The sequence below is a fragment of the Pieris rapae genome, chromosome 12, assembly GCF_905147795.1.
Source record: "Pieris rapae chromosome 12, ilPieRapa1.1, whole genome shotgun sequence".
NCBI lineage: Eukaryota > Metazoa > Arthropoda > Insecta > Lepidoptera > Pieridae > Pieris > Pieris rapae.
The window spans coordinates 4,743,342-4,768,382 of record NC_059520.1 but is presented as its reverse complement, the minus strand read 5'-3'; the positions used below and the strand labels follow the sequence as shown (position 1 = coordinate 4,768,382).

The window sequence follows — 25,041 nt, the reverse complement described above, 5'->3', positions numbered from 1 at the left end:
GCTATTACGACATACTGTACTAAATATGGGATTCATATTATGATCTGTTTATCTTTTGTTTGGTTTACCTGTGTTTTGTGATCCAATAATGATGTTTATTTAAACGGTGGGCTTATCATGTTACTTGAATAATTATAATCCGACTTCAATATTGTGTATACCCCGCCATATAAACTATATATGAACCCGCAATATAACTACGTCGAAAGTGGTTTCGAAGTCAGACAAATCAATTATCTGTCAATTATCCAATTTTATAAGTTGCCTAATATTAGTTTTACACAGTAGAGAGAGATTTGTAATCGATATCTGTTTCTTTTCATATAACATGGTCTGTCAGTTATGAAAAACTCTTTAATTGAAAACCTTAATTGGCTTAGATAGGTTAACTATACTAATCAAGTTAAATTGGTTTGTTAATCATTAATTTACTCTCTCATGTTTAATCAGGACGTAACAATAAATGAAGAAAGTTTTAAGAATATAAATATAATACAAACGCCTATAATTCTATTGTTTTACTAGAAATTCAAAAGATCTGACTCAAGATCTAATCGCAATTTTGTCTGATCTATTGCGTAGTTTAAAGTTTATAATTATCTTACAGACAAAGTAATTTCTCGCAAGAATGTTTTATTCTTCTGTGAACTACTAACTATAAGGAGATAGACATGTGGTCAATGTTAACAAACCTTAAGTCTTGCGTAAATTTTTAATACTGAAAATTAATAAAAAATGTTTTTCGAGATGTGAATCTTAATGCATAAAGCAAATAGATTTTGTCGTTTTGCCAACGAAGTCTGAGTTCAAAGGCGTGCTAGAAACGACTTATGTCCTCTTCCTTTCTTTTTTGTTTTCCATAATGGTAATATAATACGTCGCGCTTAAAATTGATCATTGAGAATTTAAATTTAGAATTACTGAATTCAAACTTAGCGTATAGGTAAAATTAAAGTATTAGAGGAAGAAGTTCCGAAATAAAATTATTTAAAAAATTTTAGCGACTTTAAATTTAAAAAGAATCTTTAAATTCAGTATATGAAGCTAGTATTACAATTTTTTTTGATGTTGGTACCTAGAAAGAGTATGTTATGTAGGGACTAGAACTAGACTAGAATCTAAATAAAAATTAATGACAATTTGGTTAAAGTTACACACGAACATCCACCGCGAGTGGCTGTTCTGCCTCTTGACTGTAAATTTTTAAATAATATTGGGGTTGGATGGCGTGGCCCGCTTTCCGTATCAACAAATATTGTACGCCTAGAATTAACCTAAAAAAGGCATCAGTTTTGGTGAGTGACGTAGCCAAAAATGGAATAATTGAAGAAACTCCACCCGAATTCTCATTTTATTTGCGCCCCGTGGAGTGTATAATTAAGTATTGTAGTTTGCGTAAACAAGGCACGTTTATATTAATAATAGGTAGGTGTTGTTTGTGCCTACACACTACACAACCCATAATTACTATAAGGCTAATATCACGCCGGGATTTATCGTGGGAGTCTTCGATATATTTAATTGATTTTAAAGCTTATTATCAAAACATCGAAACGTGCTGTTATTACTACACTAAAATTTTATTTTTATTATTTTCTAGACTTATATATATGTTTTCTAAACTTAAATAATAGTAATCGTCAACAATCGTCTTTCAATGAAGAAATTACTTACAAAATTTGATTGTTCATTAAATAACTACTTCCATACACAATGACTAACGCAAATTCGTGGATAACGCATAATTAAAATAAATTTGAGACTAAATATTCCACCCACTGATTGGTACTTAGTCATTGTTCTAAGCTTATTTTAATTTCAATAGATCCTATGGCGCCTACACTGCCTGATTATGCAGTTGTAGATTTAATAACTTTGAGAGGTTGAATGTAGTTCCTAAGGGTTTTAAGATGTGTTTAAAATATTGTTTGGGACAAGAAGTCCCCAAATTAGTATACAGAAACAATTCTACATCGTTATTATGTTTTTAAAGTAACATTAACAACTATGTCAATTAATAACTGCGCCGTGTCAGTAGAACAATTTGTGTTTATTACAATATACATAGTTCTTAATAAAACACCATAATAAATTGTATTACATTGTATAATGATTTTATTTCTTGAACAAGCGTTTTAAGCCTTGAGAGAAACAGCATATCTTTAAATTATCTTACATTTGCTGTGGTCTCGTTAGTTATGTGTAACAAAAGGTGTGTTGGTACACGTCAGCCAGTTTTATCCAAAGAAACGCTGGACTGAGAATATAGCAGCATATATTATGCTCCTAGCATGTTCATATAATATTATGTCTCTTATTTTGGTATTTAACCAATATTTGTAAGATACATATAATTATAATTACTTAGGGTCCTTCAAGGAAAGAGCGTACCAATTCTTAAAAGGCCGGCAATGCGCTCGCGAGCCCTCTGGCACCGAGTGTCCATGGGCGGCGGTATCACTTAACATCAGCTGTTCTATAAAAAAAATTATATAACTTACAAGTTGTTGGCTACAAGATACTTTAATGATACCAATAATACCCATTTTTAAATGGGAAACCATATGATAAAAGATTTTTTTATAAATAAGTTTACGTTTATAGTAAAGAGGTTGATATAATAAATGTACATTAGACATTACCCCTTTAATAACCCCACTAGATCTTAATTAAAGAAAAGTGTATTTGTTTTAAAAGTTGAAACTAATATATATTTAACTAACTTATTTGCATACAATTCTACTTACGAACGTAACGTTTTTTTATGGAATTGGTATGAACTATGTAAAAAAATAATAATCATAAATATTAATATATTCAAGATACATCCCATCCTAAGTATACATACCAACCAGTATATGCTTCGCTCCACATCGTGTTGTGACGTGGCCAGAGCGCCACGAGAGTAAATATTCCCAGAAAAGTTTATCGCACTACAGACGCAGCCATTCATTCATGGTCCGTGACGCACGGTATGAATGTACATTTCTAGTACTTGTTGCTTTGAGGAAAATCCAACTTTAGAGGTCGTGTTAAAGTGGAAAAAGTTTCAATGGGAAAGAAATACAAGGGAAAACCTCTCCAAGATTTTTTTTCAGTTGTGCTTTAAAATGTATTACGCTTGATTGATTTGTTCACTCTTTATAATTTAACGTCTAGCTTGCTTCGACTCTAGACAATTATGTTAAGCAAACAATTATTGTGTAGTAGGTACTACACAATAATTGTTTGAATAAGCAGTGAACATAAACATATATAGTATTGTCTGTATTTGTTTTATTAATAGATTACTTTAACAATTTATTAACATACGTAAGTTTAAAACAACATTTATAAACAACTTTTATAAATATATAATAATTTAACAATATCTGTATTGTTTATATTGCTCAGAATGTATGAAAATTATTTATTAAAAATGCTCACGATGTGCGTAAGTGTATTATAGTGAAAATGATACCAACGTGTATCCGTGCACCCAGATCTATCCAGGGTTCTACTGATGATGTCACCAGGCAGACCCGGTCTATTGTCCAGGTATTACTTATTTGTAAATATATATATAGATATGTATGTAATGTAATTAGTTGTATTTATCTAAATAAAAAGTTCAACAGTTCATGGGGTCTGTGTAGCTGGGACCATTCTATAATTCGTCTGTCTTCTATGTAAAAAAAACATTTATAACGGTTATAATTAGGTATATAAGTGATTAAAAATCACTTTTATTTTAGTAAAATAGTTTAGTTTTATTATGCAAGGTATATTCAGGACTTGAAAACAGGACTTCTTAACCATGGAGATCACGAACTGGAAGCAAAAATCGCAGAACAACACCAGACCACCTGGCGGTTCTTGCTCGAGCAGGCTATGGCCCTGGGCTGTAGCTAATGATCATATATAAAAATACGTTTTATTTAAAAAAAAATATATATATTACATGAAAATTACAAAAGTCGCCTGACGTTTAGCGAGCTATCTAGCAACAGACCATTTTAACTTAAAATTGTGATAATCACACTTGTGTCAATCGGTTTTAACTATAATTAGCCAAAATAATAGGTCTACTCAAGTTTTTAGACTTAAAGAGTTTCATAAATTACCATGAGTTTGTTATTTCTATAATTATATAGTATCAGTATCTCCGATACAACTAGTAATTACAATTCCTTAATAAAGACAATTTCTTAATAAACTTAAATACTATAATATATAAATGAACTACCGAATAATATACTCCACTCAATTTCCAGACATTATTTGCATATTATATTACCGAGGAAGTGCCATACTTGTTACTTACAAAAGATCTCTGGAGAGCCTTTGTTGTTGAATAGCCATTCAAAAGATTGTTCCGCCAGGGCATATATTGATCAATGTTAACAATAAATATTTTTCTAACTCAACATTGGAACAGGCTTGAGTTTTTTGGTGGATCGGGTTAATCAGGTTCTGTATGTATAGTGCAATCTATTATGAAGTCTTTAAAGAGTTCTTATTATGAATTCGTAAATGTATAACTAATATTTTGAAATTAGAACTAGGTTTATAAAGTAATAATTATCGACTATAGATTAAGGAAATGGTGTATTGTATTATTTTATTTATACATATATCGGTGAGTGTCAAGGATTTGAATTAATCTTATATTGGCATTTTATTTAAATTCCAGCGAAATTCTAATACTTTCAACTGACACATAAACCTTTTAAGCTTACTTACAAGTTTTTTTGTCCCGTTGCTGATATGGGACCTCCGAGGATTGAAACGCCAGTTTGACCCACTATTTAAAGACGATATTGGTTGCCATAAATTATTTACACGTTGTGTTGCTACTACGTTGGAACTTCGCCAAAATTATTCCCAGACGAGTAGGTGCGTTGTTTACGTTTTACTTTACGCAGAACAGGGATATAACTTTTTACGATGCTTAAATGAGGTCAGGTCGTGTACCGTATTAATGAATGTTATGATATTGCATAATTTGTATTTACTCAGTAACATGATAGCTTTATATATCATATTCCGCGCGGTCTTTTCCTTCAACTTATATTAATTACTAGTTGACCCGACGAATTTCACATCGTCTAACAGTGAATGAATGTTACAGAATTGCCAAACTTAATTTTATGAAACGACGTAAATATTTATAAAATAATATGACTAACAAAACTCTGACAAACTCACATAATTTGAATCTGGATTAACTTTTTTTTTAATTTTATGGACACTTAAAGAGACCTTTAAGTCTTTTCTTCACTTATTTTACTAGTTTCATTTATTATTTTCCTTAGTTTGCTAAAAATAAATTTCTGAACGCACCCAATTAACATTTGACAGCTAAAATATAAATTAATCCTTTTTTATTATTCACTTTTAAATATGCCATTATCGATTAGGATTCTTTATTTAAATACGTCATTACGTTTCGACGGGATGAATATTGAATATTTTGTACGAAACCCATGAAAATATTGTATTGTTTTATTTTTCTTTTATATTTTCGTCAATCGAATTATTTTTATTTATTATTATTAGTACTAAAACGCCATGAAAGTATTAAACCATAAATTTTCCAATAAAATGACTTTGTTTTATATATTAATCAGATAAAAGAAATAAAGGTTTATGAAAAAAAAAATTGACGTAAATTTTTAACCAACTAATGATGATTGTGCAAAATGTATTTACTATTAAAATGATATATCATGAATCAACATGACGCAGAGGCGTAACATCAGTTAAGCAAATGATCTTTATCCTTCCCCTGTTCTTGTAAATGACGTGTAATTTACGACTACGGGACAAATGGTGTTACATTATAGTTTCAAAATAGATTTGTTACTTTCGTGGTTTTGAATTACAGTATTTCATTAAACCCGGGAAAATAAACGGTCTAACAAAGTACGACCACATCTCTCTGCGTTCCGTCCACTTTGCTCCTTCTCTATCTTACTTTGAATCTCTACTGTACAAGCATTACCTGTCGTATCCCTAAGTTTTATACTAACTGATCTGTAATTATCGTAATGCATCTGTGAAATAATTTTTTTGTGTATCCTTTTTTTCTATTTTTTTATTACCCTTTTAATTTTTATTTCAATTGCTTTCCAATGTTTCATTAGTTTGGTTTAAATAACTGTATATGTTATATATTTTTGCGCTTACCTTATCTATTTTTTTTCATAGTGGATGCCTGGAAAATATAGCTCGAAAGCAATAAGGCCTTTTAATATTATTATGTTAATTGTACTATTTTTCTGCGTGCTTGCAACGAAGTGTAAATGAATAAAAGAGAGTAGTTTTATGAGAAGAGTCGGAATGTGTTTGATACCTCATCGCATCAAACATATTACCTTCTCCATTTAATTGATTACTTGATTTAGTAGAATTTTGACTAAGGAAGCACAAGGTAAGGAAGCTTATAATCATTTTTGCCAGTCCATTTCAAAAATATAAATTCATATTAATTAGTTGGTCTGTTTCATGATAAAAGCTAGATTCAAATCTTGAAATATTGTCTAATTTCTGAAGGTCCTTCTGCTCTTATAAATATGTCTATTGGGCATACCTTATGATTTTAGTCGAAGTAGCAAAAAACATTTAAAAATATGACAAAGCAATTTTCATTTTAATTTTTAGGATAGGCATTGTTAAATCTCGCCGACCACTGGGGTCAAAGACATGGAAATGACTGTGAAGTCATTTATAATCTTGATTCTAGACTGACCCAATTGTTCGCTTTTATAAATTAGTATTTAATTCCGTTGTCCGTTCCAATTATTATAAATTGGATAGACTAGATTTTAATATTTGTTATGCTGTCAGAAATTTATTTAATCGAAATTCTTTATAACGAATTAATGTCATTATAAGCTTTCTTATTCACTTACATATACTAAATAAGACCGAAAACAGTTACACTATATTACATATTCAAAAATAAAAAAAAATAACCGAAAAATCATGATCTACACAATGATTTGAAGTGAGACTTTTATAATATGGCATGGCATGCAAGCAAATTATTTAAAAAATTAATTCAGCGGAAAGTATAAACAATTGAGACTTCAGCACACATTGCACCCAGGGGACGGCTGTACCGCTCGAGTTGTTTATTTTACGGGGTAACCGCTACCGAATTAATGTATAATAACGCTAGAGAAATTATTTGCAAAGTAAATAACTCGCCAGATTGAAACCCTTTCAGCAGTGGCAAGAACATTGTTTTTATAAGCTCCGGGTTCGTTAGTCTTAGTACAATTTTCGAATTTTATGTTTGTCTATCAATACATGAGTATGATTAAACAGTTTAATTACAATTTTTCTGTTAGTCCAATTATATATATTTCGTTAACATTTGTTACCCTTGATCAAGTTCACCATATCAATAATGAAATTTAAAACACAGCAAATAGGACAATATCATTTACGAAATAATATATATGTATTATTAATATATAATGTAATATAAATTAGTAATGCGTGGTATACACAAATAAATTCTACATCTGTTTCGTGGAATTTTTTTCCACATGCAAAGTTATAAATCACCCATCTCGGTCTTTCGCAAACCCAGGCTCTCCGGATTAATGGCATCGATCAATTAAACCATGAAGTCTAGATGTACTTGTAAAGAAATTGCTATAGCCATTTGTCTTATTATCAGTAAGGTTTCTTTGCCCCTGTTATTATTGCTCAGCGCACAGCTGTGAGAAAGCCTTTCGCAATAAAGCGATATGAGTTGAGACATTAGTTCGTGCAATAGAGGCTCTTTTCCTTAGTCACATTATTAACTAGCCACACGTTACTTTGTTTACAACTCAAGACAGAAAACCTAATACCATAACGTAACCTAATATTGATGTTTTATTACTTACTCGATATATATATTTAATTGTTGTAACTTTTACTATGGTGGATATTAAACAGGCATTAACCGGATTTATAACTCTAACATTCATATGGCACTCACAGATTGCAGCAATTAAGAGTGTAATGGAAATAAAAAGAAAATGGTTTAAAAAGAGCTTTGAAACCATTTATCTTAATATATTTTATAACTACCTAATTATGTATTGTTATGTCATCATTCTAACACAGATTATAATAATTTCTAAAGTCCACATACCCTTGATTTAGAATGATTTGAAAAGTGCGTGGATATTTCAGTGTGTTGTTCATCGCCCAGGAATATATTATTATTAACATTTTCTATGAATTTTACTTTTGATTATTGCTATTTATAATCTAATAAGTCAAACTGTAAAAATAAGAAATATTCATACTTCAGATATAAAACTAGAAATCAAAGGAGAGTAGAGTTAATACCTTTTCAAGCCATGACCGGCGACTTATTGTCGCGACTCCACCACTTGCCCTCATTCCCTGCAAATTGACGCAAATATGACTAAATCCTTTTAAGGACACACTTTACTACATATATGGAATGACTTCACACGTTTGAATACACAAATCATACGTTTATGAAGAACAAGATGGTGTTCGTGACTGGTTTTACAGCATAAAAACAGAGACACGAAAATCACTTAAAATACTACAGATAGGAGGCTCATCTCATGTTAAGTTTTACATTCACTTTTAATGCCAGGAATCGCGAGTGCGATGCCGGCCTTTTTAGAATCGGTACGCTCCAATCTTAAAGGACCTTCAGTTGAATTGGTGACTGTTTCTTATTTGAAGAGGCAAAAATAAGTCTTAGCTACGCACAATTTAAGGAATCAAGACGCCACTTATCGAAATATAAGTCATATCATAATCAACTCGTAAATGTCTAAGTTTTTAACATAATTAAAATATATAACACACAACAACGTTCTTTTAACACTCTTTTTCGCGACTCGAAAGGTTAGGTTAAGGATATGGGGAAAAACATTTTTTTTAATTTATATTTTGACGAACTGGTGAAATATATGATACTATATGACGTAATATCCATCATCATTAAATTCCATCAAATATGCATATATACACATGCTTCTAACTAAGCCCATAAGTGCATTATTGACAGTAATGATCTTTCTTTATGTCTTGCGTGATTCATAACCAAACAATGGTTGCTACATAGTGAGCTGTTACAATTTAAAGGTGTCAGATAAAAATACTTTTCGTTTTCGAAAGATTTTACGAAAATCTGTATATAACTATAAAAACTTGTGTATTCATTTATTAGTTACTAAAACCAACCCTCTGATCTAGCTTATAACAAGATTAGAAAAAAATTGGTTGGTGTTACAAAACCGAAAAGAAAATAAGTACCTTTTTTGTTACCTGTTTTAATACATCTGAATTAATTATAATACATAATATGTATTACAATGATTTACATAGATGGCACTCGATTGATCACTAAAAACATATGTTAATTTGCATGGTTTTATCTTCAACTAAAAATATTTATTTTTATATTCTCCGCAGATTCTGAAAAATATTATTCAATCGGTCTAATAAATGCACCCTTTTTAAATATTCCGCTTTAAAGTCAAAGCAAACTTTGTGTTGACCCGTGTAATAGCGTTAGTTTATTTAGACGACCTTAGTTTGATTCTTGGTACAACATTGCACTGGTAAACCGATAAGACTTATAACCAGGTTGTTATGAAGAAACTCAAATTTTAATATTTATATTTTTTGTTGATAAATAATTTTTCTTTCAACCTTAGTATACAAACAAAAATCGTCATTCTTTTGTTCATTCATGTATAGAAGTTAAACTTAAATAGCTGTTTTCAGTATATCAAAATCTTATCGCCGGTTCTGCGTGTGTCAACAGACACTTGGTACTAAAATTTTAGTGCACCCTTAGCAGCTTATTCTGACTCATAAGCCCCTTAACAAAGGCTACCCAATATCATTAAATCAAATATACGATCAGGATCTAAACATGCATATTCGTATCTTAGAAATCGATTTTCAAATTTAGAACCGAAAGTTAATACGGTTTTTATTTTCAAAAATCTACATTTCTTATTCATCGAATATGGTAGGGGAGCCCACGATGCTAAATGGGGATTTACTCGAGCGTCGTGGAGACCTATTGGGTTGCAAAGCTTAGATGATAAGAAGAAAAAAATGTTATATGATATATACCTTTTCATCGGTGGGGAAAGCGGCTATAGATGTTTAAATATGTAAAAAAAAACTGTTGCATGGACATACTCGAGCGCGTCAGATATTGATAGCATCAATGTCCTACGTATTTTTAATAATGTACGTATGTTAATCTGATCATTTGCATGATGGGGGTGGTTGTACGTAAGGGTTAAAAATGAAAAAAAAAAAAATTTAATCGAGCGCGTCAGGTTTTCTAAGGGGGTGTTAAGTGCACCAAAAAAAAAGCTCTCATTCAATAATCTGACGATTTCGAGCTGACGCAAACTCGCAGCCATTATTATAATGTGCAAAAAAAAATCGCCATTTTGAAATACTCGAGCGCGTCAGATTAAGATATATATGGTTCAGGTTTATATTCTAAACGTACTGTCTCATAATCTGACGATTATCTAGAGGGATTTGCCTGATCTGACAAAAAGAATATTAGAAAAACGGTTCACCCTAAAGGCCATGCCTGCAATTCCATTCCTGGGCGCTTAAAATTGTACTTATGAGCTCGCTGAGTTCAAAGAAATAATATTTCTATGCGTTTGAGTTCTCCCAGCTCGAAAGTCTGATAGAAGTTTCATAGAACACTATTTTTGAAATTTTCAAACCCCAATAACTTTTGAATGGATTAAGCCATTTTCCCGCGGTTGACGGCGATCGACGCATTTTTTAAGCTCTAATTATTTAATTTCATCAAAAACGATAATCCGATATGAAATGTCGAAGTTATGTGATAGAAACACTTTTTTCGGTTTTCTTTCGTTCACGATATCTCTCGAACGAATCAACCGATTTTGACCAGTTTGGTGGCGATCGACGTCGTTTTTCAAGCTTAAAGATGGATTAGTTTTTTGAAGTTGATGGATAAAGCCGTTTAAAAGTTATTGCAAAAAAACACTTTCAAAAAAACAAATTGTTATTTTTTTAGATTTTTCAAAATTTCTCAAAATCTATCGGTCCCCATCGGTTCAAATTCACATGAAATCTAATTTTGAGGGAAACGCGGAGAAGGAAATGTAGGCATCACGCAGCTGCACGCGTTTATCGCACGAACTTTATCGACGAAATTTTGTTATTTCGGCTTGCGGAAATCGTCAGATTATATATTTTTCAATATTCTTGAATTATTTCATTCAAAATAAAAAAAAAATTAGCTACGCTCGAGAATGTCAAGATGACGTTTTTTTTTTACAACTTTGCTGCCCTCCCCTCTCTTTACGTCACTCTCAAATTGTCAGATTAGTGGAATATACACTTTTTAGGATGTGATTAACTCACACTACCTTAATCTGACGCGCTCGAGAATGTCTGATGATCAATTTTTTTTTACTAATCTGATCCTGTATCCTTCACGGGCGGCCTTATATATGGGCCTCATATTTGGTGGAGGTACTTAACCGGGTACAGGGTATCCCCCTGTATATTAATCTGCCGCGCTTGAGTAAATCCCGAAATCCCCTCTTGGGCTCCCCTACTATAAGGCTTAAACACATTTTACATTAAATGTAATCGATACTTGAAAATAACGATGTTACTTATAAATATTTACTAATAGTTATGCTTAAACACATAAGCCTCGGTTAAGAATTATATTGAATGTAATTTTAACAAATTGAAAAAAAAAACAAAGTTTTGACACTATTACTAAATTCGGGAGGAATTATGAAATTTAGCTACAAATCATTAGGTTTTAATATAAACTAATTATATTGAGAGTAAATTTTTGTCCATAGATATACACGGACTGGGCGAATCATTACCTGGAGAGGGCGCGGTCCCGGAAGCGCGTAGGTACATCCGGTGGCGGGCTAGCCCGGGACTGCGCCGACGGGTTACTACTAGCTGACGTCTTAGAGGGTGTCACTGGACAGAAAGTACCACGAGCCCATAGGAAACCACGGAGCCCACAACAAATGGTGAGTGGTGGTGATTTTAAGATATTTATTTCCCATTATCATGTTAAATTCTTGTACTTATGCTTAAATATTATGTGCTTAAGCTGTATTAGCAACAAAATGGACACAAGGGATATTTAAAGGATTTTAAACGAGTTTTTGTTTTTGATCTTCTATGTGTGTAACTACAACAGAAATAATCAATCAATAATATAGGTAATATTTTATTGCAAATCTAGGATGACTGAGAGATATAGCTTCATGGCAATAAGGCCGTGTCTTTAGAATATTTAAGTGTCCCGATAGTTTTGCGTTTGCGATGCGTTTCGACTTTGTTGTCTTACATTATTATGGAACGGAGTTTTTAATAAATCTTCAAGAAGACATCGAACTGGGTGCGGTCATATATTGTGCAATTATAATAATAATGGTACATCCTGTTCAAGTATAAGGTTAATTACAGGAAATAATTTTATTATTTTCATCTATCACATAACGATGATTTTATGGAGTAATAAAAATTGTTATTGGAATGTCTTAATAATTTTCAGGAGCATTGTCCTTAAGGTCTATAATACAATGTTGTATATATTATAAATTTAATAAAAGAAAACATTCAAAAATGTTTCATAGACCAAGTTAAATTAATGCTCTTAACTCTAAAAGTTTATAATAGATATTAATTAAAGTATTAAATATCATACACATAAAGGCATGGGCAAGGGTCTGCTAGCACCCTTCATTCATTGGAAGAGGCATATAAATGTGTTTCCACATTCTGGACTACGGAACTTCTTAAAACTATAAATAATTATATTAAGAAATATTCAAAAGACAATTATTCATAGGTACATTTTTGTGCTGACACATTGTATATAAAATTATATCCGACAAATGTTTATTATTGTACGATTAAAAATGAAAGCGTGGATATTTTGTTTGCTTGAAATAGCTATCAAGTCACAAATCACTCAGGTACACATATGGACGTCCATGTACACTGTTGTCAAAAAAATACTGACGTCAGATTGCATTCGGTGCATCCTATTTTAGCGTGTACGTGAAACGCATAAGGAATAGAGTTCCATGAAATAAATTGAAGGTGTACACTGTACAGTGTGGATGCATTTATGGGATAAGTAGCCCACAAACCCAATAGTAAAACGCAGTTGCTTCCGGCATGTAAGAAAGTGGTGATAAGATTTATTGGTTCCCACTTGAGACTAATGATAATTTTCTATAATTACGGAACCTAATGTGCTTTTACAATCATTTAGTGACGTTGAATAATACAGTTGCTTTAGTGTTATGTAAAAGTTAGCTAGTCCATCTTTTTAAAAATACAATATAATTTTTTTCTGTTGAGCTCGTGTCCGATAATTATACGTAGATGCTTTTTTGTTATAATGCATCAAAAAATCGTACGGTCTAATCTGTGGTCTCGATTTGAAAGATATCCTACAAATACGTGGGAAATATTCTTTCTCTGTAGTTACCGTAAACACAAATTATATACTTATAGTCTATATAGTATATTATTGATGTTAACTAAATCTTTCAATCAAGGTGAAGAAAGCAACATTGTTTTAAACAAAGTAAGAACATTTATAAACAATATAAACAATTATAATGCCATAATATCAATAATTTATAGGTGTAACATTCCTTTGCACTCAACTCAATCGGAAGTATTGTTTAAGCATGTGTTGAACGAGACGTGTTTTGTAAACCATAGTTAAGAGGTCAAAGGCTTTCTATTAGTTAAACAATAGCGTTCGAATCTCGGTGAAACGTTCGGTTCGACTTGTATTAAACAACATGAAAATTATCATGAAACAAAGGTCGAAATTTTACTCTGCCTCATGTTCACATATCAACAGTACCTTAAAAAAGATGAATTCGTTCTCACTTTAAATTAGGAGTAAATAGAATAAAAGTCTAAAGTCTGAAAAGCTTGTAGCACAGCTTTTTAGACTTGGGCCTTGGATTTCTGTAACAGTTTCGTGATCATTTATTTTGTCTAATAGGCAAGTGGGTAGTTTCTGTGCCCACCGTGACGACGCGTCGTGGACTTGTTGGCTGTAATACATGCCGGTTTCCTCGCGATGTTATTCTTTACCAAATGAACGAGTGGTTAATGCACGAAAGGTGATCGAAACTACCTTTCCCAGGGATGAGATTCGCACGCTGAATATTTTAAACCAACACTGCACTTTTTGAGAAGCCCTTAAATTATTTTAAAAAAATATTAAATTATTAATTATGAGTTATAAATTCGCTGTAATAATATTATTAATTACATCATTATTTGCGGGTAATAAGATACATTCAATTGTAAAGATTACAACGCACAATATAAATTAAATTAAGAAACATTTATACAACAGTTACTAGAAAATAGAACTTTACAACAGCTTTGTAAAAACGGACCCAAAATCATTAAAAACATATAATGCAAAACCAATTGGAATCTTTTGAAATCATTAAATGTTGAATGCAGTTTGTATTAACTTCAACACCAAATGATTGAATTTAATTAAAACGAAACGATCAATCACTACATTTAAAATTTTTAAATTACAGATTTTTTGAGTGTAAAAAATATATTAAGTCTCTAACTTTAAGACTGTGATTAATAAATAACTTTTGTAACATAATAAAGTGTTTGTCTACAAAAAACGCGTCAATAAACGAAAATAATAAACTATATGTTATTATAGTTTCTTAATTAAATAGGTTTCATTATTATTGTTAGGTAAGGGTTAAAATCAATAATTCTATGTGATAAAGATATCTTTTGTCTGCGTGAAGTCGTTCACCCGAAAACGATTCAAATATTATTCACAAAAACCTAGATCATTCCAAAATAATGCAGATTTTTACCGGTGAAGGAAACTTCAAACTTGCTTCAGTTGTTACGAAAAGTACTTAATAAAACAAAAAGTTTGTATGTGTATGACATTATTCCTATAATATTAGTCGTACATATTACGTGATTTTATAATATTCATTTCAATAATCATTTAAATAATTTAACTTTTAATTTTGTTACCGCCTATTGTAGTCTAACCTATTTGTTAAAAATTATTCTAAGCTATACTAGACTAAATATTTTCCCCATACCAAGTCATTTCAAAAGTCATTTCTGGTTCAATTACGAGTACAATGAAAGCCTTCCATTGTGGATATACTGCGTTTATTTTGCATTTAATAATACAAAAAGATAATAATCTATTTGCGATCACCCGGATATAGCTGAAAGGTTTCGCGGTAATAAAGATTGGTTTTATTGTATATACATTGTTATATATGAGTTTATGTATAATAATAAATAATATTAAGGTAGTTGGGATTTTAGATTAGTAAAAGCTAAGCACAGCGCTTATATTTTACAACTCTTTTCCTTTATTTAGGTAGCAATAGATTACAAAGTAATTGAATTTTAACGCATAACACGTAAAAAGTTATCGTTTTATAAAACATAATAATGTTAGAGGTCCTTATGTTTTAAGGTACTGCTTATCTATATAATATAGATTACTGCTTTAAGCATGTCGTTACTCCCTAGGTACAAAAAGGCCCAGAACCCACCAATATTATATTTAGACTCTTCTTCCCTTCGCCATAAGTACTTTTTGTTTTAGGTCACTAGGTTATAGTGCTACATAAAACCGAAAAAGTGCCTATATATCCACGTCGATGTTAAGTTATACAGTATATTATATTATTATACATATATATATATATCACCTTATAAAAAAAAATTAAACACGCAAGTAAGGCGACACGCTGAAATATTTTCTTTAACGGTCAATTGAGAATTAATGAAACTGAAACTAAATGGCTTCTTCAATTAAGCGAAGTGTTAATTACACGATAACTCGATACATGCATCTTTCGATTTAATTTCTTCAAAGCTTTGAAATGAGCTCATTCTCGCGTCGAGTGGCGTCTGAATCGGACCGCAGTATCGTATTGACTGCAACTCGATTAATCTACGTGTTATCGACAGTTTGTGCGTTTATTTGTGCCTTTTTAGTGAAATTGTTGTGAATCTGTGGATGTGTCTTTGAAAAAAGGATTTACTGTTATTACAGGTTGGTTCCAAATTTAACTTTTTCTGAACAATCTTCTGAAACCCTTCAGTATATAATCTTTTATATATTAAATCTTTGAAGATATTATAAACTACATGAAGTTATAACCGGCTTAACTATGATTTACCAGCCTATATTCTATAATTTAAATATTTAGTGAAACTTTTTAAACCACATCAATGATTAAATTATTAAATTTAACACATATTTCTTACACATCTTCACTTATTTTAAAACGTTTTTAAAGGCAAGGAGACGGTAGCACTAGCTAGCATTACTGGAAGGAAGGAAAACAATTTACTTAGAGTTATTATGCGTTATTTCAACATTAGAGAACTTTGTAAAATGTTATTTCATACATTATCAATAAATTCATAATTTATATAAAATGTTTACTATATAATTTTTATGACGATAACTAGTAATATCAATGTTTTTTCAAGATCTGTAAATTTGTTTGACGTTTATTGGAATTTAATACAATATTTCGGATTACTTTTGTGTCTTAGTGTATTCACACTGAATACTAATGAAGTTTGATTTGCCAGTAATAAATTGTGCAGCTGTAAGATACTTAAGTAACTTTTCACACGTACTTAATGTCATTAATTATGTCAATGTTCAACAGTGTTTGTATGATTTTTAATGTTTTGATTAAACATGGACTGTTTACAAAATGTGTGTCATATAAACATAATTAATAAATAATTAAAAATAATATATAAATGTGTATATTTAGCTCATTCGAAAATATGTATATTTTGTTTTAATTATATGATTAATGTCGCTTACTCTAAAAATGCGGTATATGTAATACTAATCAGCAATAGCTCTGTCTATCTATCTATAAACCTCTATTATTTGATCTCCACGTGATTGAAACAGATAGAAAAATACTTCTAGTAATAATAAATTTAAGAAGAAACACAACAATAAGTCATAAAACAGATTTACCAAATTATAATTTATACTATTGTTAAAATGCTACCGTTAAGTCCAGTCCATATTTTGTATTTAATATCAATTATTAACATACATGCTTCTGACTCTAATACTAGTAAATTGTATAGCCTCATGATAAAATTGTGAGACAGCTACAGGTGCAATATTTAATACGATATGTTTTTACTAAGTACGGTTATGTATAGTAAAAGCTGTATTGCTAGTTTTCAATTTCGTAGGTCAAACTTCATAGAAATAATGAGTGTACAGATTTTGTCTAGCATGAGATTTACGTTAAAGTCAACGGACCTCTGAGTAAAAAATAAGCTAACTTTGTTTCGATGTACGATAACAGATTCTTACAAATGTATTTTTATCCGTAAGATACGACATGAAACAGATGTTTTATAGTAACCGATATGTTATTTATTTTTCTTCAAAAAGTGGTTAGAACAACTGTTTTGCACATCATTTATAATGTTTATGTTTTTAGTTTTTTAGTCCATGCGGTATTTTCTAAATAGACATTTCCTTGTCTATCCACATTCGATTTGTGTATTACTTTATGTATATTCAAAATTTGTAAATAAGATTGTTTCAGATAAACGTGTTTTAAACGCTTTTTAGTAAAAGCTCGAACAGTTTTTTATTTGCTTTTCGATCGTCCCAAGTGGCCTAAAGGCACTAGGCACACTGATATATTCAAATATCACCTATATTTGAATAAATTTATAATATGCATATTACCAAAAACAAAATGTCTTATCAGCAACTATGTCTTTTAGATTGAGGATTAAAATAATATTTGTTGTCAAAGTCATATTAAATAAAGAGAATTTCATTCAAATTAAAGTCGCACTCAATACGTGAGTAAAATCCACTACATATTACACTCGGTATAAGCCAGCATAAGTCACAAATCGTAAATGAACGACCAACGCCTGAGGCGCCAGTCATGTTTCGCCTTGAACTGTCGACTTCAAGGAGCCACAGATTTCATGTCACGGAGTTCCACCGGTTAACATTTACAGTACAAACGATGGAAGTCATAGATAGCTTTAACAGTATTCTTCTGAGACCTTCCAGAAATAACTATGGATTAGCCTCAAATGTAGGCAGGTCATTAATCAAACACGTATCTCGTTCAGAATTATACTACTAACTGTACATATTTGAAACGATTATTTTTTATTTAATTTTTAGATACTTTGTCCTCTTGGGCAAGTAGTACTTGATTTATGTACATATTATTTGTGATTAATAAATAGATAATTGAACTAATTAAAAAAACCATTAAAGTAATTAACTATCAATACGGTGTACGTCAAAAACTGACAGCCCTGTCATTACCTCAGTAATCGCCAAAACCAGATCACAAGTGGGACGCGTGATTAATAATACTTTAAACTTTTTGCACTAGCGTATATAGCGAAAAGGGGTCAACCGCTCACTCGTTATTAATATATAAGAGGATATATAAGAAATCAAAAGTAGATAAGATATAATCTACCTCAGTTATATTTCTTTTATATAATACCGAGGTAGCACAGAGTATAGAATAAATAAATTCCATATTTAAACAAATAAATGCTGAGAAATATTTTAATAACGGAAGATTGTGCTTAACATGTTAGCTTTTTTTATGTAGTTCATTACAAGTGGGACGGATGATAATAATACTATAAACTTTTTGTACTAGCTCGCTTAGCAAAAAGGGGTCAACCGCTTACTCGATAATTATGTAAATAAGCGTATGTCATCAAAATACGGATTCAAACTTTTATCTGCAAATATTAACACAATCTAAAAATCAGGTTACCATTTAAATATTGTCTCTGTGAGTCTAATTAATACAATTTCAATAATATTACTTTTACACAAGCTATATTTTATTACCCGTAATTGCACTCACCTTTCTACTAAAGCCAGCACGTTAAGTGCACAGACTATAAAATCTTTATTCATATAGGTAAACAAGTACACTTATGAACGTCAAAAAAATGCCAACTTTTTAATACAAATTGTTTGAACTGGAGCAAATCAATCCCAAGGATTAGGATCATTTAAGTATTCTTATTATTACGCTTATCGATGGATTGAAGTTAAATATGATCATAATAAAATATGTGATCTTTTTGAGTTAGTTGAATTAATCTACAATTGTAAAATATGAACAGATATGACATTAACACCGACAAAGCGAATCCATTCCCAAAATATTGTATATAAAATCTTGTATATATTATCATTTAGTATTATATCTTTCCAAATGCAAATAGCGGAAAATTTTCCCTAACCTAAATATAGATTTGTATGAGGAATATTTGTGAAACTGTATTAAATTACTGCTTACCATGACTCAATTGTCTAATGATTGGTCATAGGCTAAATCCTTCATTGTTTTTATAGCAATTACTTGAGGTCGGCCTACAGATTCTGAGAAATCGGACAAAAACAAGTGATGTACGTATATTATCAAAGTTCTAAGAAATTTAGATTTACTTAATTTAAATTAAGCAATACGAATAGCAAAATTCATATCGTATTCGATATGAATGAGGTTTTGACTATAATAAAACTTAAAATAATTACATATTATTAAATATAGGCTAGACGTAACGCGTAATAACTTATTAGTAACTTAGCTGGTTTTCCACTATTTTTGTAGTATCTCAGAATCATTTAAAATAAGAAAATTAAAATAATTCAAGTTTATCAATAAGATAAATTTAATTGTTAAAGCACAAGTATTTTAATGGTCTTAACATCAATATTTTTTTATTCAACATCAACTTAATTTATTACAGTAAATTAAGAAACATAAAAGCTTAGATTGAAAATGATTAATCTCGTTAAAGATAATATCGGAGTCGTTCGAGATTATTAATTTGAATTTCGAATTGATACCTCGCGAATCGACATCACGATTAAAGCAGCTTTCGGCCAACAATTATTTTTGATTTATGAAAAGCTTTAATTTGATTTAACTAGTCTTAAAATAATAATCTATGATATCATCTACTATGTGTGATACTTAGTAAAATTTTTATTTTTCTTCTATAAATCCGGTAAATAAAATCCATATTTTTTACGTCCGGACAATATGGTGTGCACATTCAAGATATTCGTATTACACTGATTTTTTGCCCGGATAAGCGATTCTCCGAGGAAAACAAATGCTAGCGAAATGTAATAATAGCATTTGTTATAATTTAAATCACAAACAATGTGCCTCAAAGAGACCGACTTATCAGTGCAATGTTTGCGCAATGAGATCGATTCGATAAAGGAATTCGAGTAACCCACATTTGCAATTATCTAATCTAAAAGGAAATGGGCCACGTAATTCCAAGTCCATTTGCTAAACTGGTGATATCGCAAGGCGTAGCTGCTATGCCAGATGAAATATAACGCCTACATCAACAATCATACATTAAGTAGCTTCGTTTACTTTATTATTAAATGCATGACTTCGTTTGCGAAGATTTAAGGTAATGTCAAAATCATTTTCAGTAAAATATCTGTAATATAACATTGAATTAGACGTCGTTTTTGTATATTTGATTCGGATTTAGTATTACTTTAAATTTGTAGATACTGCACTATATGTATCGATGCTTATTATTCCTTAATATCAACAACCACAGAATATATTTCACAATTACAAAGCTAGAAAAAGTCTGTTGCGCACTGTTTATCTCAATTTATTTGACACGAAAATTTTCAAGTTTTTAGCACGGTTATTTCATTCATTCGGTTCTATTTAACAAAACTTTAACCGTCCCAGATTGTAAAAAACAACAATGCTATGTAGATAATGGTTTGCCTGGCCGTTTGAAGGATGTTCTAAATGTGGAAAACGCTCAAAATGGTCCATAAAAGTGCATTTTGCGAGCTATATTGTCCAGGTTTACTGTGAAAATATTGCGCACCTAGTGTAAAAAGTAGGGCATCGTTGTATATTTTGTTTGTAATCTTTCATTTTGGGGTGTTCGATTGTTTTGTCAACATTTTATAAAAAAGTATCAAAAATTAGCTATGTCATAAAGATATCTTTTGATCTTGGGATTTTTATAAAAAAAAGTATATGTTGTCGATAATTGTTTAGGTTTTTTTTTCGAAGGTCGAACAATTTTTAACTGTGCCTAGTTCTATTAGTTTGTATTTGTATATACAAGATAGGTACCTACAATTAAAATAAATTTTTATGATTTTTTTACCTAGAAAAGTGGGCAGGAGGCTCACCTGATGTACAGTGCGTGGCCGGCCTTTTAAGAATTGGCACGCACTTTTCTCGAAGGACCCTTAGGCGAATTAGTTTGGAAACACTTTTGTAGACATCTGGTTTCACATTATAGTGGTGCCATTATTAATAATTAACACGTTTTCTCGGGTGATTGTAATGGCATGAAATTATTTAATTAATTAACAATTAAAATGCCATTGTTGAATTCTTCAGCTGTGTTGATCTTAAGGTAAGACATTAATTAATTCCATACAGAACAGCTTCGCGCGAAAGTGATAAATTTTTTAAGTAGTTGGTATTTTGACCATAGTCATAAATTGGCCAAAAAGCCTTTATTACATGGATCTTAAGTGGAGTTTGGGAAAGTTGTTAATGTATTACAGTTTTAACGACAATAAATGGGTTGTAAGTTGAACTGTTACGAGAATTAACTGTCGGTTAGTGGGTTACAACGTTAGTTTAAACTGGCTAAATCGCCTTCCATTAAGAAGTTAAACTTAACCTAAATTCAGTTTTAGCTTAGTCTATGTAATAGGAAACTATCGAATAGAAATTCATACCCGAGACGTTAAAAAAACACATATCCATTTACCATTAATTAAACATATAAAATGTAATTATTAAAGCTAAAGCAAAATTTTAATTATATTTAAAAAATATAGTTAAAATTTAGCTTGTATAACATTTTAATAATTTTACCACTATAGGTACATTTAATAACTAGGTTTTGCTAGTACGCTGTTTTCATGTTAAATTAATTCCAATCGCGATAGCCGTAACAGCCTTTCACACACCTATAATTTACTTCAAAATATTCATACTTTTAGTGTATCTCAAACCGTTCAAGGTACACACATATAATAACGGGTTATTATGTATGTCCGTGTGGTTCGCGTGACCGCCCATCACAACATACATTGTTCTGTTAAATTGATATATTTTCACTACACCCCATAGAAGGGGACTTTATCTTGATTTATTATTGCTTTATGAAAGAAAATGCTAAGACAACGATAAATCAAGTCCGCTTAGTTATTTGGATATTTAAAAATAATTACTGTTGCTGTAACATCTGTACTTAACCACGAATTCTCTCGATAATATAAGTAAAGGATATAGATTCTACAAATATTAAATTGTACATGGTTTTTTAACAGTCTAAGTTGTACATACTCGCTGGCGAGGACTTGCTTTGACAAGCGCCGATGTTTAAAGTTTAAATCTAGAAACTCCATGGACAATGTCTTGTAAGATATATATATATGTATATATCTTTTGTGCGTGTATTGTAATTACACTCCTCAACAGTCGGCCACTACAGTACAGTGGCTGGCCGGCCTTTGACAAAATATTTTGTCTGATTTCAAATGGGTTTGAGAATAGATTAATGCAGATGTGTATTCGTTCGTTGGTTCGAGTCTATCTGGTCCGCTACTTTTTCTATTATTCAAATATATATCAAGTATAGTGTGCAGTTTATTATTTTATCAATTTACCTTAAACATGATACAATCGCGTTTATTAAAATTACCGTTCACTCGATATTTCATATTTGGTGGTACAAGTTCGTACTTGGCAATTTCTGTTAAATATTTATGTACTTTCAGTCTGTACTTATCTTCATTCCGTTAATTCATTGAATCAGTGTCATGCACCTTGAAAACAGGCAACTTTTGCAGTTCCCTGAATAATATAAATGTATAATTTTTAATTTACTAATTGAAAGCTTCATACTGTTGCTTCGTTGACAGTCGAATGTAGGATTATTAAATAAACTATTGCATATGTTTTTTAATATATCCACTGGCGTCAAAAGTTTTATAAAGAAAAGTAATAAACCCTGAAACTTGAAAGCTAAGTGGTCACGGCGGTCCAGTGGATGTAGGTCGAGGCACACTATTTAAATTTCAACGAATATCTCCAGGGAATCGTTTTGAATAAAAATCGATGATGACATTTTATTATCAAGCAAAGTTCAATATCGACAATGAAAAAATCTATGAAGTCTAATATCTAATTATGAATTCTAAATTTCACCAACATCACCTTGATATTGCTAGCTTACTAGCGAGCTGTGGAATCGACTCCTCTAAGAAATAGGACCTCCAACTGTTCAAAATTTGAGTGTTCTGCCTCAAAGGTCGGCAACGCACCGTCAGTGTCTATGTGTGACGAACCTTTCTGGGCTTTCCACAGGCTTGTTTGCCACCCCATTTTATAAAAAAAAATTATCATAAATTAATAAAAAACATCATTCTTTTTCTATAGTTAACGACAAATATTTAATAATCTAATTTTTTTTAATATATAAAGTTAATATGTAATAAAAGCATAAAACAGTATACATAGTATTTAATTGACATAAAACGTGCTTTATCTGGTACTTAACGAGTAATTTCTTGTTAATGGCCTTGTTAATTTATCGTGGGCCCAAGTAACTGAATTTCCACTTTAGAAGCATCGCCTTGAAATACTTAGAATCTGTTTACCATGCAAGTCCTAGGAAAGTCTAAAGTACAGTTAATAGTATTTAATTTTGATCACCTCCACATTTATCACGCCACAAAACGCTAAATAAAAATAAGAGACTTTGGGAAAATGTACAAAGTAGAATATTACAAAAGATACAGATATGATAGTGTTAATAATTTGGCATAAGCTTGTTCTTGCTACTGATAAACACCAGTAAGAAGTGAATTATTATTTTCTTACTCCTAGATAAGTGGGTATAAAGGCCTTAAGTTACCTAATTTTAATTCCTTTCTACCTAGGAGTCTAGTACTCTCTAAATTCGCAAGATAAATTATACTCTGGATTAGAACGTAGGTTTACGGTGTGTTTCACAATGTCCGGATAAGCTCCAAATAAGCTATTTATTACTTATTGGTAGGATAAACACTATTTTTGCGTTTCACGACTGTCAGATAGCGCTATTCGTCATGAAACGTGAAGTATCTTATTCGGAACTTTTTTTTATCTTTCGAATAATTTATATGTTGCATAGCTATTTGGTACTTTATCCATACATTGTGAAACAGGTCTTTAATATCTCGAATATATTTAAAAATCTGTGGAATAGTGTCATACGAAGTACCAATAATTTATATGGATAATTTGTTTTGTTCTTGTTCTAATATTAATTGGCGGTAACACATTTTTATCGTACCATAAAGTTTTTATTACTCCATAGTACCTTACCGAAGGTTCTGATCAACATCGCGCGTTCTACGTGCTTTCGCTCCGACACACTGGATTAAAATTTACAACAATTGGTCGAATTTGATACTTTTTATTAATGTATAGTTTAAACAATTTCCCACATTGATAAAGTGTGGGAAAGTTCGAACCGTACTTTTAAATATCAAAGTAGTGGGGCTTGTAATAACATAGCAAAGAAACTTAGGTTAACGTGAAAAATAACACTATTAGTTAACAATAAAGAATATATTTTTGGTAGATGAAGATAAGAAATGAAAGTGACTGTTCCAGATATTGTTGAATTTATATTAAAAATCTTCGACTGACTCTCATCATCAGATCCCTAAAATATAAACGGATAAAAGAGTCTTAGATTTTTTTATGCGTGTTGAAAACACATTTTATTGCCGCTGAGTAATTTCTTTGGCATGAAGGTGTAAGTGAGATAAGTAATAATTTTCCGTGTGTGATATTGTTATATCAATAGATTTTGTTGTAAACAAAATATGTTTATTGCGTAAAGATTGCACAATGTTGATAC

At 30.8% G+C, this 25,041-nt stretch overlaps 1 protein-coding gene across 6 annotated transcripts in view; it reads left to right on the top strand.

The window, feature by feature from the left end:
* LOC110993715 (protein sickie) overlaps nucleotides 1-25,041 on the top strand; it is a 116,470-nt gene that overhangs the window by 15,261 nt on the left and 76,168 nt on the right. For 4 of the 6 annotated variants that reach the window (XM_045630276.1, XM_045630275.1, XM_045630274.1 and 1 more), the window contains exon 2: nucleotides 11,856-12,038. In XM_045630276.1, coding sequence (XP_045486232.1) covers nucleotides 11,856-12,038 — 183 coding nt within the window. Of the gene's footprint in view, nucleotides 1-3,438; nucleotides 3,538-11,855; nucleotides 12,039-25,041 lie in introns of those variants that run through there. The other 2 variants (XM_045630279.1, XM_045630278.1) reach the window with 1 other exon arrangement.